This window comes from Prionailurus viverrinus, chromosome B2, assembly GCF_022837055.1.
Source record: "Prionailurus viverrinus isolate Anna chromosome B2, UM_Priviv_1.0, whole genome shotgun sequence".
Taxonomy (NCBI): Eukaryota; Metazoa; Chordata; class Mammalia; order Carnivora; family Felidae; genus Prionailurus; species Prionailurus viverrinus.
Genome location: NC_062565.1, coordinates 54,489,445 through 54,501,943, shown reverse-complemented (window position 1 = coordinate 54,501,943; position 12,499 = coordinate 54,489,445). Strand labels below are relative to the sequence as shown.

The following is a 12,499-nucleotide window of genomic DNA, read 5'->3' as shown; positions in this document are numbered from 1 at the left end:
CTAACCTGGTTTCCTTAAGAAAAAGATTTTAACATACTAGTGATCAGAAAATGCTGATTATCCTTTGTCCCTGTAACTCCACATCTGGACATCTATCCCAAAGAGAAAAGTCAAAACAAAGTTCATGCTCTAAGATACTGATTCCAATGTTATCTGTATTTGCACAAAGTTTGCTACAACCTACATCTCCAACAATGGGTACTGTTTAATTATGTATATATATTTTGTGAAAGTCAATTAGAAACATTAATCAAACTTTTTCAGTGAAGTAGGAATGTATTTTTATATCAAGTAGATCACCAAATAGTATTAAACAAATGAGGCCAAATATAAATAAATATTAATTTCAAGCTATATGTAACTACATCTGCTGCAGAGGGGGAACAAATACTGAAAGTAAATATACAAAATGTCAATGACTATCTCTGGGAATGGAAATATGAATGATTATTTTCATTTTTAAACCAGTATACATTCTTTTTGAATTTTCCACATATGTTCTGAAGTATACAGAAGCCTATTCAATATCTGTTCAGTGAATAGTATTAATAAGAGCAGATATTCATTAGTATTGAGTATGTGCCAGTATAAAGCATTTATTACCATCTAGATCCACAATTGGCAAACTTTTTTCATAAAGGGCCGGACCAGTAAATATTTTTAGGTTTTGCAGACCATACAGTCCCTACTGCAACTACTCAACTCTGCATGAAAGCAGCCATAGATAACATGTAAACAAATGGGGATTGCTATGTCCCAACAAAATCTTATTTACAAAAAAAGGTGGCAGGCCAGGACCAACCATGAAATTAGACTTGTGCTTTAGACTGTTAGTTTCTAACTCTTCCTGTATATTACCTGTAAATCTTTTGCATACTGTCTGATCATGCTATATCTAACAATTAACACTTATTGATGACTTATCACGCCATTATTCTAAAAGCATTTTAGATTTTTCACAATAACTTTGTGAGACAGGTACTATTACTGTTTGCATTTTATGATGGGAAAACTGAGGTACACAGAAAGGTCAAATAAATTGCCCAAGGATAAATAACAATGACAGGATTTAAACTCTCACAATTTGATTCTAGAATCCATGCACTTAACTAGTATACCATACTGCATCTCAACAAAGTTGTTCTTAAAAAGAAATCACAAAGTCACAAATGCTAGATTTGTAAGAGACAAGCCAGAATAATCAATGGCCTAGTTAGCAATACAACAAGATCTTCTATCAAAAAGTAGAGGAACAGGGAGATTCAAGATTTAAATCTGAAAAAAATCTTCTATACAACATTGTTCAAAGTACAGCCATACGATACTAATTCTCAAAGATGTTAACAAGCATCATATAGAGATTTAAAAAATTCCCTATAATCAAATTAAGTAAGTATAGAAGCAATGGTTTTAATACAAAATTTAAAAGTCTCCTTTAGTGCAGGACTTCCAAAGCCTTCAAACGTCAATGTCTGTGTGATTTTCCACACAGAGAATATGCAGTATCTCAAGAAATTATCAAATTTTTTTTCCAAAGTATATCCTGCAGTATTAGTGTTCTGAGTAATATGTTATGGAAAACAAGGCTAGTTTATCCAAAGAAGCAATATGGTAAGCCTCTGGTAGACTCCAAAGACGTTTTCTAATGTACAAAATTAAACTACTTATCATAGTTCCTTACAAAAATTGATCACAATAAAAACTCTTAGATTAAGATCAAGTACAACTACATGCCAGCCAACAGCCTATTTATTTTAAATTGTCAAAATTTAAAAATAAACAAATTTTAAAAAGTTCTGACATTTTTTATAACAGAATTTGAACTCTCTGGTGATAGTCAATGCTCAAAAAACACTTGTTGGCTGAAGTCATCCCCAAATTACCCACTACTTTTCCTTTGTCATGAAGCTTCTTCCACAAACTTTAGGGTTATACCCCTTTTTGTAAGTCATCTTAACTCTTACAGTATAGCCACAAGCAAAGCTGGTAGCTGGTCAACTAGTCAACACAACATTATCTCTGAAAGTAATTTATCTAGTGAAGATTTTGAAATTTACTTTGAGAGAGCACGAGAGCACAGGTGTTTGCACACAAGTAGGAGAGAGTAGAGAGAACAGGAGAGAAAATCCTAAGCAGGCCCTGCGCTATTAGCACAGAGCTCCATGTGGGGTGTGAACCCATGAACCATGAGATCATGAACTGAGCTGAAACCAAAAGTGGGATGCTTAATCGACTGAGCCACTGAGGTGCCCCAAGATTTTTTAAAATTTCTTTTTAAGTAGGCTCCACACCCAAAGCGGGGCTTGAACTCATGACCCTGAGATCAAGAGTTGCACACTCTACTGACTGACACAGCCAGGTACCCCATATGCAGTGAAGGTTTTAATGAATTTTCTTTTTTTCTATAAAACCACTCCATCACAAAAGATGAGCAATTCACCTTAATAGTAAAATATCAATAATTCACAAAGGCCTAAGAATAGTTGGAAGATATTTTCTACTATATCTAGTTTTAGTCAGAGTTATAATCCACTAAAATTCCTCAACAGTTATTTTTATTTTCGTTTCATTATCTTCCTTTCTGGGTAGTTTATTTTTGTTTTCTGTCATCTAGTTAAAACAAAAAAGAAGTTATCTATACAGGAAACCAAATTTTAAAAAATCATGAATGGATAGCAAGCAGTGAACTAAAGCATCTGTGTTACTTTCTCCCTTAGAAAATGAAATCTTAGGGGCACCTGGGTGGCTCAGGTCATGATCTCAAGGTTCGCGGGTTTGAGCCCCATGTCCAGCTGTGTGCTGACAGCTCAGAGCCTAGAGTCTGCTTTGAAATCTCTGCGTCCCTCTCTCTCTCTCTGTCCTCCCCCACTCTCGCTCTGTCTCTCTCTCAAAAATAAATAAACATAAAAAAAAAGAAAGAAAGAAAAAAAAGGAAAATGAAATCTCGGGGCACCTGGGGCTCAGCTGGTTATGCGTCTGACTCTTGATTTTGGCTCAGGTCATGATCTCATGGTTGGTGGGTTTGAGCTCCATGTTGGCTCCGTGCTAGAGCCTGCTTGGGATTCTCTCTGCCTCCCCCTCCCCAAAATAAATAAACTTGAAAAAAAAAAAAAAAGAAATTTTAAGAAAAAAGAAATTTCGATACATTTATTCTTCACAACTGATTAAACAAGAATCTCACAATTTCAAGAAGTTCATTCAATGCTGAGGTAAAGTCTTTAACAGAATAAATCAGCATTTATATGGGTAGAAGCTGAAACCACCCTTGAGAAAAGCACCAATTATCATAGTGCCTATAAGATTCTGAACTCATCACAGACGCTTTATTATCCATATGGGAACACTGCCTGGGAAAAGAAGCTAGCATCATTCAGGAAATCTGTGGAAAAGGACAGCTTGCAAATCACCCCTCTCTCAAGATTTTCCCCATGACCCATAAACAATACATTTAACATAGTTTTGGGGAAAAAAAATCTTCCTTAAAATTGATTATTATTTCTGCCAGGAAAGAAATGATCCTATTTTTTTTTATATCTCTATGCATTAAACATTTTAAACATACAACTAGAATACTATGCACTAGTTTAACTGGTATTACATTATGAAGTAAAAGTCCCCAAACAAATCTATTTCTAAATGTAAAGAATATTAATTTATTCTATACCAAATTAGGAGATACGAAAACAGAGGCTAGAAATATACAAATTCCTTTAAGATAACCAATGGACAAGCAATCAAAACACAGATGTTAAAATTATAAAGTCATAGTGCTTATCCCAACCTGGGAGATTATCTCCAACTCTATCCCTACCAAATTAAAGTACAAAGTCTATAAAAGCTAAGTGACCTGCTGAAACCCAAACAAGCCGCTGGCAGTGCCATGATTTCAATTTTTCTTTTCTTTCTTTTTTTTTTTTTAAAGTAAGCTTTACATCCAATATGGGACCTGAACTCATGACTCTGAAATCAAGAGTTGCATGTTGTAGGAGTGCTTTGGTGGTTCAGTTGGTTAAGGGCCTGACTCCTGATTTCAGCTCAGGTCACAATCTTACAGTTGTGAGATGTAGCCCCACATTAGGCTCTGTGCTGAGCATGGAGCCTGTTTAAGATTCTTTCTCTTGCTTTCCCTCTGCCCTTCTCCCTTACATATGTGTGCTCTGTCACTCTCTCTCTCTCAAAAAAAAAAAAAAAAAAAAAAAAAGAGTTGCATGTTATACTGACTGAGCCAACCAGGCACCCCTCAATTTCCATTGCCAAAGTCCTAGTATGAAGCTTTATTTACCTAACTCATCAACTTTCTACTCCTAACAGACATTTGTCAGCCCTGAGGGATTCTTTTTTAATTTTTATTAAAAAAAAAAAAAAATTTTTTTTTTTTAAAGTAAATTCTACCCTCAACATGGAGCTCAAACTCATGATGCTCACATCAAGAGTCACATGTTCCATCGACTGAGCCAGCCAAGTGCCTCAGTATTGAGGGGTTGTTTAAGTAATTCATCCAGGGCCTTCTAAAGCAAGTGACGAAAAAGATTTACATCATTAGATATTCTAAATTAGGCTTCATTTTCCACATAGCAGCTTTTTGACAAACCTGATTCAAAATTCCTTCCTTTTAGTAATAGATTTAATCTGAAGGGACAGGCTCAAGGTTTTTTTTGTTTTTTGTTTTTTTAATTTATTTTTTTTAAAAAAAAAATTTTTTTTTTCAACGTTTATTTATTTTTGGGACAGAGAGAGACAGAGCATGAACGGGGGAGGGGCAGAGAGAGAGGGAGACACAGAATCGGAAACAGGCTCCAGGCTCTGAGCCACCAGCCCAGAGCCCGACGCGGGGCTCGAACTCACGGACTGCGAGATCGTGACCTGGCTGAAGTCGGACGCTTAACCAACTGCGCCACCCAGGCGCCCCATGGGACAGGCTCAAGTTTGAGAAAGCGGTCTGATTCTATTTAGTAGAAAAACCTTTCTTTTAATAGCTTTCTAATAACCTTTCTTTTAATAGCTTATATCTATGAAAGCACCAATAAACTCTTTTCACCCTTGTGATATAGTAATCAGAAACCCTTAATTGCTTATCTGCTGTAAGAAATCCCATGATTTTTAATTCCCAAAAATAAAGCGCAGTCAATTTTTTCTCCTGTATACATATATGATCAGAATCTAACAAACTAAAGACAGAGATATAAAAAGTTATTATGAATTACTACTAATGAGCTATCTAGAGTCCATACTGAACTGGATTCAATTACACATTTTTTGATGACAAGTTTCTCTTTACAATTGTATTCTAAACAATTCTATAATTTGGTAAAACACCAACTAAAAAACACCAACCACATACCCTGAATGCTCTATTCTTCTCCTCTTTCTGCTGTTTCTCCACTTCGACGTGGCGGGCTAGACGAGCCAGAGTTAAAGCAACTTTATCCTTCTGATGGTCAATATAGTCTTTATGCTTAACATTATCCTATAATTGAAAAAAACATTTTCATTTTTTTTTTAACTAACAAAACAAGCCTTGGGATAACGAATCCATTTATCAAAGCGTTATTGTACTAAAGAACCATTTACCTTTTTTTGTAGTTTATTTCTTTAAGTAATCCCTACACGCAACATGGTACTCAAATTCATGACTCTGAGATCAAGAGTCACATGCTCTTCTGAGTGAACCAGCCAGGCACTCAAGAAAAATTTACTTTTATCATCAGCAAATTTCTAAGAACATGTCTTGTGTATTATGTATTTCATGTAGTATTTTATAGGTCAATTATCCACCAACATCTTTCATTTTCTGAAAGTTAGATAAACTAGCTTCTAAGGACAATTTATCATCTTTATTTACTTTACAATCATCTGGATATTGAAGAGTTTGGTGTTGCTTTGTTCTTCTGATCTATAAGGTAATGCCATTAAGCCATTAGTCCACCTCTAAATGGTCTAACAGTACAAACATCCTTGATTCTGGCTTTTCAGCAATGCCAGAACAATATTTATTTAAGAGAAATTATTGATTAAAAAAATAGATCTAACTTCCAGTTTGCAGTCCAACATGTAAGGAGCTTATAAGCTATCACTTCATTCTGTCGAGTAAAAAGCTGAAAAAACCAAAAGTGAACAACTCTTCTTAGATCCACCAGAGAAGTGAGGTCACAGTATAAATTGGTACTCCAAAAAAGACAGGGGGCAAATACAGAGAATCCCAAGTAAATGGAGCAAAAACCCATGAGTGGAAACCTCAGCAGGAAGCAATAAAGGCAAAAAACCTCAACTGTAACTGATGGATTGCGAGAGGCTCAGTGGGATAATTCTAAGAGTTAACAACCGCAGAATGACCCAGTCATGGAGAGCCCTCACACTTTTGTGAGTTTACCTCCAAGGAGTTCTACCAGGTTCTCACAGTAAACACTGGAGAAAAATCCCTTCATGCTTCCAGCAGGGGGAGAGGAAAAGTAAACATTTTGAAATATGCCAGAACATTCTGTTCTTAACAAGGTCTGCCCTCACCAACAACTATTTTACCAGAAGGTAACCTTGTAGGAGTTTTATCAGAACCTAACCAACCTGGGAAAATGGAAAGACCCAATCTAGCTCCACTTAGCCTTCCACATGAGGGAAAGGGAAATACCCAATTTCAGGCCACACTAGCCATCCTTCCCGATTGAAAGAAGGGAATGAGAAGCACTGCTGAAGGTCACAGTCCAGGGGCACAGGCTCAACAAGACAGAGACTTAATAACAGGACTATACAGTGCTACCACGCCCCATTCTTTACTATCACATTATAAAGGCCCATTTACCACAGTTCCTTTTACCTAACACATCTTATCTACCTTTCCACCGAAAATTATAAGGAACACTAAAAGGCAAAAAACACAGTTTGAAGAGCCAGAGCAAGCACAGAAAGGCAGACACGGCAAGGATGTTAGAATGATCAGATCAGGAATTCAAAACAACTATGATTAACGACATGAAAGAACAGATGCGTAATGTAAGTAAGAGAGAGAGAAATCCTAAGAAAGAATCAAAAAGAAATGGTAGAGATCTAATACACTATAAGAGAAATGAAGAATGCCTTTGACAGTGCCCTTAGTAGACTGTACACTGCCGAGGAAAGAATCTCTGTGCTTGAGAATACGGCCACAGAAACTCCCAAAACTAAAAAACAAAACAAAGACCAAAAAAACCCACAAAATGGAATATCCAAGAATTGTTACAAAAGATGTTACACATACATAAAAAAAATACGAGAAGAAAGAACAGAAAACTTTATGCAATGACTAAAAATTTCCCCCAATCAATGCCAGACAAACCAGAAATCAAGAAATAAAATCCTCTTTGTTCACAGATGACATGATCTTTCTTAAAGAACAACATGCAGGGGCACCTGAGTGGCTCAGTAGGTTAAGCATCTGACTTTTGATTTTGGCTCAGGTCATGATTTCCCAGTTTCAGAAGTTTGAGCCCTGTATTGGGCTCGGTGCTGCTGGTGTGGTGCCTGCTTGGGATACTCTCTTTTTCCTAATCTCTCTGCCCCTCCCTGCTAGTGCTCTCCCTCAAAATAAATAATTAAAAAAAATAAAAAACGAACACGCAAATATATAGTAGTTAGGGGTGAAGTAACCTGTGTAATTAGATATTTGTAGCAGCTTTATTCATAAATGCCAAAACTTGGAAGCAACCAATATGTGTTTTAGTAGGTGAATGGATAAACTGTGGAACATCCAGATGATAGAATATCAGTGCTGAAAGGAAATGAGTCGACAAAAAAAAAAAAAAAAAAAGTCATCAGTTTATGAAAGGACATGGAGATTTAAATACATATTACTAAATGAAAGAAGCCGATCTGAAAAGGCTATACATAGTGTATGATTCCAACTATATGACATTCTGGAAAAGGCAAAACTATGGTGATAGTAAAAAAGATCGGTGGTTGCCCAGGGTTGAGGAGAGGGGAGGATGAGCTGGCAGAGTACAGATTTGCAGGGCAGTAAAATTATTCTGTATGATACTATAAAGGGGACACCTGTTATCACAAATTTTTATAGACTCACAGAATGTACGTTAATAGTGAGCCCTAGTAAACTATGAACTTAGTGATAATGATGTGTCACTCTAGGTTCACTCACTATAACAAATGTATCATTATGCTGGGGGATGTTGATAATGAGGGAAGCTGTACATGTGCAGGGGCAGGAGGTATACAGGAAATCTCTGTATCTTCCTCCCAGTTTTGCTGTAAACCTAAAACTTCCCCCCAAAATAAAGTCTATTAAGTTTTTTTTCTACTAGAAAGACTGGGTTACTCTGTATCACTCTGTAGGCAAATCAGTCATTTATGTGCAACCCAAATTTTATCTACAGTGGGATAGAGTTGCATCATCAACCATGTCAAACATCAAGTGTGACTTTCCAAGTACACAAAAGTTACACTGAAGTGAGTATACATGAAAAGGTCAAAATGGTATTTTCAATATGAAGCTGCATCTTTGCAACAAGAAATGCTCACAGAATCACTTTGGGTACAAGTAGTTCCAGCTGACTTCTGACCACTTGGCCAGCCTACATATACCCTTGTACCAGGTAATAGATGACATTCTCCTAACTTCACCAAAATATTCTTTTACAAGGCATAGAACAATGCAGCTTATTAGAAAAAGAGTCACAAAAATCTTTATCAGAGCTCTGATCCTTTAGTAAAGACATCTTTACCTGTCTTAAAAACAAAAATTTACTCTTTGGGAAGACAAAATAATACCCCTTTATTTAAAATGTAAATACTACCTTGAGAAGGAAATCTAGAGTAGATTCTAAAAGAATTTTTTAATTTAAGGAAGTTAATGATAATCAAACATGGGCCTAGAGTATGTTAGTTTTCCTAACAGATACACTTTTTAGGTTTTAAACTCTAGTAAAAGTTGTGTTTGGAAGGTTAAGTAAACCAAGGTCACATGAACACAAGGTAGACAAGGTATAAATTAGGGTTTACCTATAAAAATATGTTGTTGGATCACAATTCTGGGGACAGAAAGAAGGCCATGTTCTGGATTAAGGTAATTCTAATGCAGGAAGAACTACCCTTGAATTGATGGTTCACTATCATTTTACTTTTTCCTAGGCCACTACAAAATAACCATTCTGAAATACTTCTGAAGTTACACTCACTCAGGAAGATTTTACATAATATTTATTCTTCTTGAAGTTTCCTTTAAAGCACAATTAAGGATTCTCTGCTTTACATTATAAATTATAAATATACTCTCGGGGCACCTCGGTGGCTGAGTTGGTTTAAGCATCTGACTCTTGGTTTCAGCTCAGGTCATGATCTCATGATTTGTGAGTTCAAACCCTGATCTGGCTCCACATTAACAGTGTGGAGCCTGCTTGAGATCTCTCCTCTCACTCTGGCCCTCCCCTGCTTGTGTGCTACCTCAAAATAAATAAATAAATAAATAAATAAACTTAAAATTTTTGAACATATGCTGGGCAGAAAACTAGCTGAAAATTAAAGTCTGAAACAGATTATATATCCAACGGGAAAAATTTTTAGTAATCCATTAGTCACAAAATATAGGTAAGAATTTTACTCCATTAAAACTATACTCATAAGCTAGGAAGATAAATTATTTAGTACCTTTAATCAGCACTTATACATTTGTTTAGATCTCTTCAACCTCATTCTAAAGTTAGTCTCTAGTCCTAGAACATTACCTTTTGGAGAACAAAGACTGTTGGTATTATTGTTTGCTAAAATTATTTTTCCTATATTTAGTTATCAGTAGCCTACGTTAACACTTAATGAACTAGCTGACTATATCAATCAAAAGATTACTTCTGTGATTCCCAGCTAACTCTGATCTGTTTATTTAATCTTTCATGACTTTGAAGGACTCAAAAGACCTAACAGCTCTGATACTGAAAACAAAAGACATTTGAATTTATTTTCCTTCTTTTCCTCAAAGGGGAAAGTTTCTATTTTCTTCTTAAAAATAAAAAACAAAAAACAAACCCCAAGCCCCAAAAACCCCACCTCTGGCTACCTATATTGAAAGCACATAAGTAGATATGAAAGACAATCTGCTAGGAGTAGCTAAAAAGGAATGAATGGCAGCCAGAGAAAGAGTGAACTTCAACTTTGAAACTTCTGCCATTTAAAATGACAAAAATTAATTATATGAGGCAGGGGATGATACTCATATATTTTTCCATCACAACTTAGGTTTGGGGATCACGGTTGCTGGTTTAAGCCAGGCATGAGTAATGGGTTATTTATGAACACACACTCACTCCAGGAAGCCAAATCCTTTGAATTTCCATTTTTAGGGGTTCAAGATGAGGGGCAGCCTCTAGATCTTACTGAATTACATACTTCTATGGTTCTGGGAAAACACACATGCACTGGAAAAACAAGATGACTGATATTAAAACACATACTAGGGATTTTGCCTATTAGGTCGCAGAAGACCTTATTTTGCACAAAAATAGAACAGGTAATTCAAAGAATCAATATGTTCGGAAATATATTTTAACTTATCAGAAAGAAGCAAGAGGAAAAAAACTTACTGCAGGCCACCTTGTTACTGATTCAAAAGCAGAATCAAAACTATAGTGTTATTTGTCAGGAACACGGGCAGAAAGTGAACTCATTTCAGGATAGACGAAAGTGTATTAAATGTTTCTGTAGAATTAAGATGAAAAGGGGTCACTATATTCTTAGGTGTGGGAGTCTCCACCATTCCATTAGTGACAAAATACTGAATTGTTATTTAACGTGAAGTCACAAAATTCTAGGAGTGTTCTTCTTAGGCCAGATTTGCCAATCTTCCCCAAAGCCTGTAGTATTAATAAGCATTTAGGTCCTTAGAGTTTCTCTATGGTCACACTTTCAGATATGTAAATTCTCAAGCTAGAAATGGAATTGGCTCTCAAAGGTAAGAATGGTAAGAATAAAGACACAGAGAGGATGATGCCACATGAAGAGACTAAGTCACGCAGGGAGAATGTCATGGGAGACAGAGGCAGAAACAGGAGTGATGAAACTGCAAGCCAGGGACTGCCGGCCACCGCTAGAAGTGAGGAGAGAGGTGAGGACCCTTCCCTAGAGTGGTCAGAGAGTGCATGGTCTGGCCAAACTTAGACTTCTAGTCTCCAGAACTGTAAGAGAATAAATTTCTGTTGTTTTAAGCCAAACAGAGAAAACAAAAAGAATAAAACGTTAGCAGCTATAGGATCTTCAGAGCCATCTTTCTTGAAGCACTTGCTGTGCTCACCCTGGATTAACTTCCATATTAGAAACTATTAAAGAATACTACTGAGTCCAGGGTTACAGCAAATAATCTGCAAGAAAATGCTACCCACTCAGTTATTTTTTGGGAGAAGAATATGATGGTCTCAAGAGATACACTGGGGAGGGGGAGAGTCTGTTTGCCTCTATTTTAGATCATTCTCTGCATCAGTTTTTCTTCCATACCCTCTCCTCTCCCATTGGGGAAGTTGTGTGGGGTTTTCATAGAATTAAGAAGAAAGTTGTCAAGTCAGAAAATGTTAAAAGGCATATCCTAGTTCGGGGACCATGGAAAAAAATTTATGAAGAATATTGTTTGTTTTTTAATTGGGAACCAGAGGTATGGTTAAAATCCCAGTCTGACACACACAAAAAATCTGTGGGTGATCAGGAGTCGGAAGGTTACAAAATAAGGGACACACTGGGTACAGGAAGAAAAGCTGTTCCAGAACCTCAGAAGCCAGGCTAATATGGCCTCTCTCTGTGATCCTGTTTCTGCTCACCCTGGACACTATGAACTCCTTATATCCCCTGGTATATTCTTTAGATTTTTATCTAAGACTTGGGTTTTATACAAAGCAAATTTGAGTTGTGTCCTAGAAATGGCAGTCAGATTAAGAATACGGGTTAAATCTGAGTACACATATCCATGAAAGTTAAGCACAGACAGGCATACCTCATTTTATTGTGCTTCGTAGATACCACGTTTACAAATTGAAGGTTTGTCGCAGCCCTGCATCCAGTAAGTCTATCGATGTGATTTTCCCAACAGTATTTGCTCACTTTATGCCTGTCACATTCTGGTAATTCTTGCAAAATTTCAAAATTTTTCACTATTGTATTTGTTATGCCGATCTGTGATCTTTGATGTTACTACTATAATTGTTTTGGGGTGCCATGAACTACATATAAAGACTGCGTAAACGTTGTCTGACTGCTCCACTGACTGGCCATTCCCTTGTCGCTTTCTCTTTCCTTGGGCCTACTCCCTGAGACCTAAATATTGAAATTACGCCAATTAATAACCTGATGATAGCCACTAAGTGTCCAGATGAAAGGAGGAGTTGCACAATTTATCACTTTAATAGCTAGAAATGATTAAGCTCTGTGAGGAAAGCATACTGAAAACCATGATAGGCTGAAAGCTTGGCCTCTTGGACCAAAAAGGCAAGTTGTGAATGCAAAGGACAAGTTCTTAAAGGAAATTAAAAGTACTACT

General features: G+C 36.4%; 1 protein-coding gene across 3 annotated transcripts in view; it reads right to left on the bottom strand.

Moving 5' to 3' along the window:
- ZNF451 (zinc finger protein 451) overlaps window positions 1–12,499 on the bottom strand; it is an 88,631-nt gene that overhangs the window by 50,156 nt on the left and 25,976 nt on the right. For all 3 annotated transcript variants that reach the window (XM_047858186.1, XM_047858188.1, XM_047858187.1), the window contains one exon: window positions 5,342–5,467. In XM_047858186.1, coding sequence (XP_047714142.1) covers window positions 5,342–5,467 — 126 coding nt within the window. The remainder of the gene's footprint in view (window positions 1–5,341; window positions 5,468–12,499) is intronic.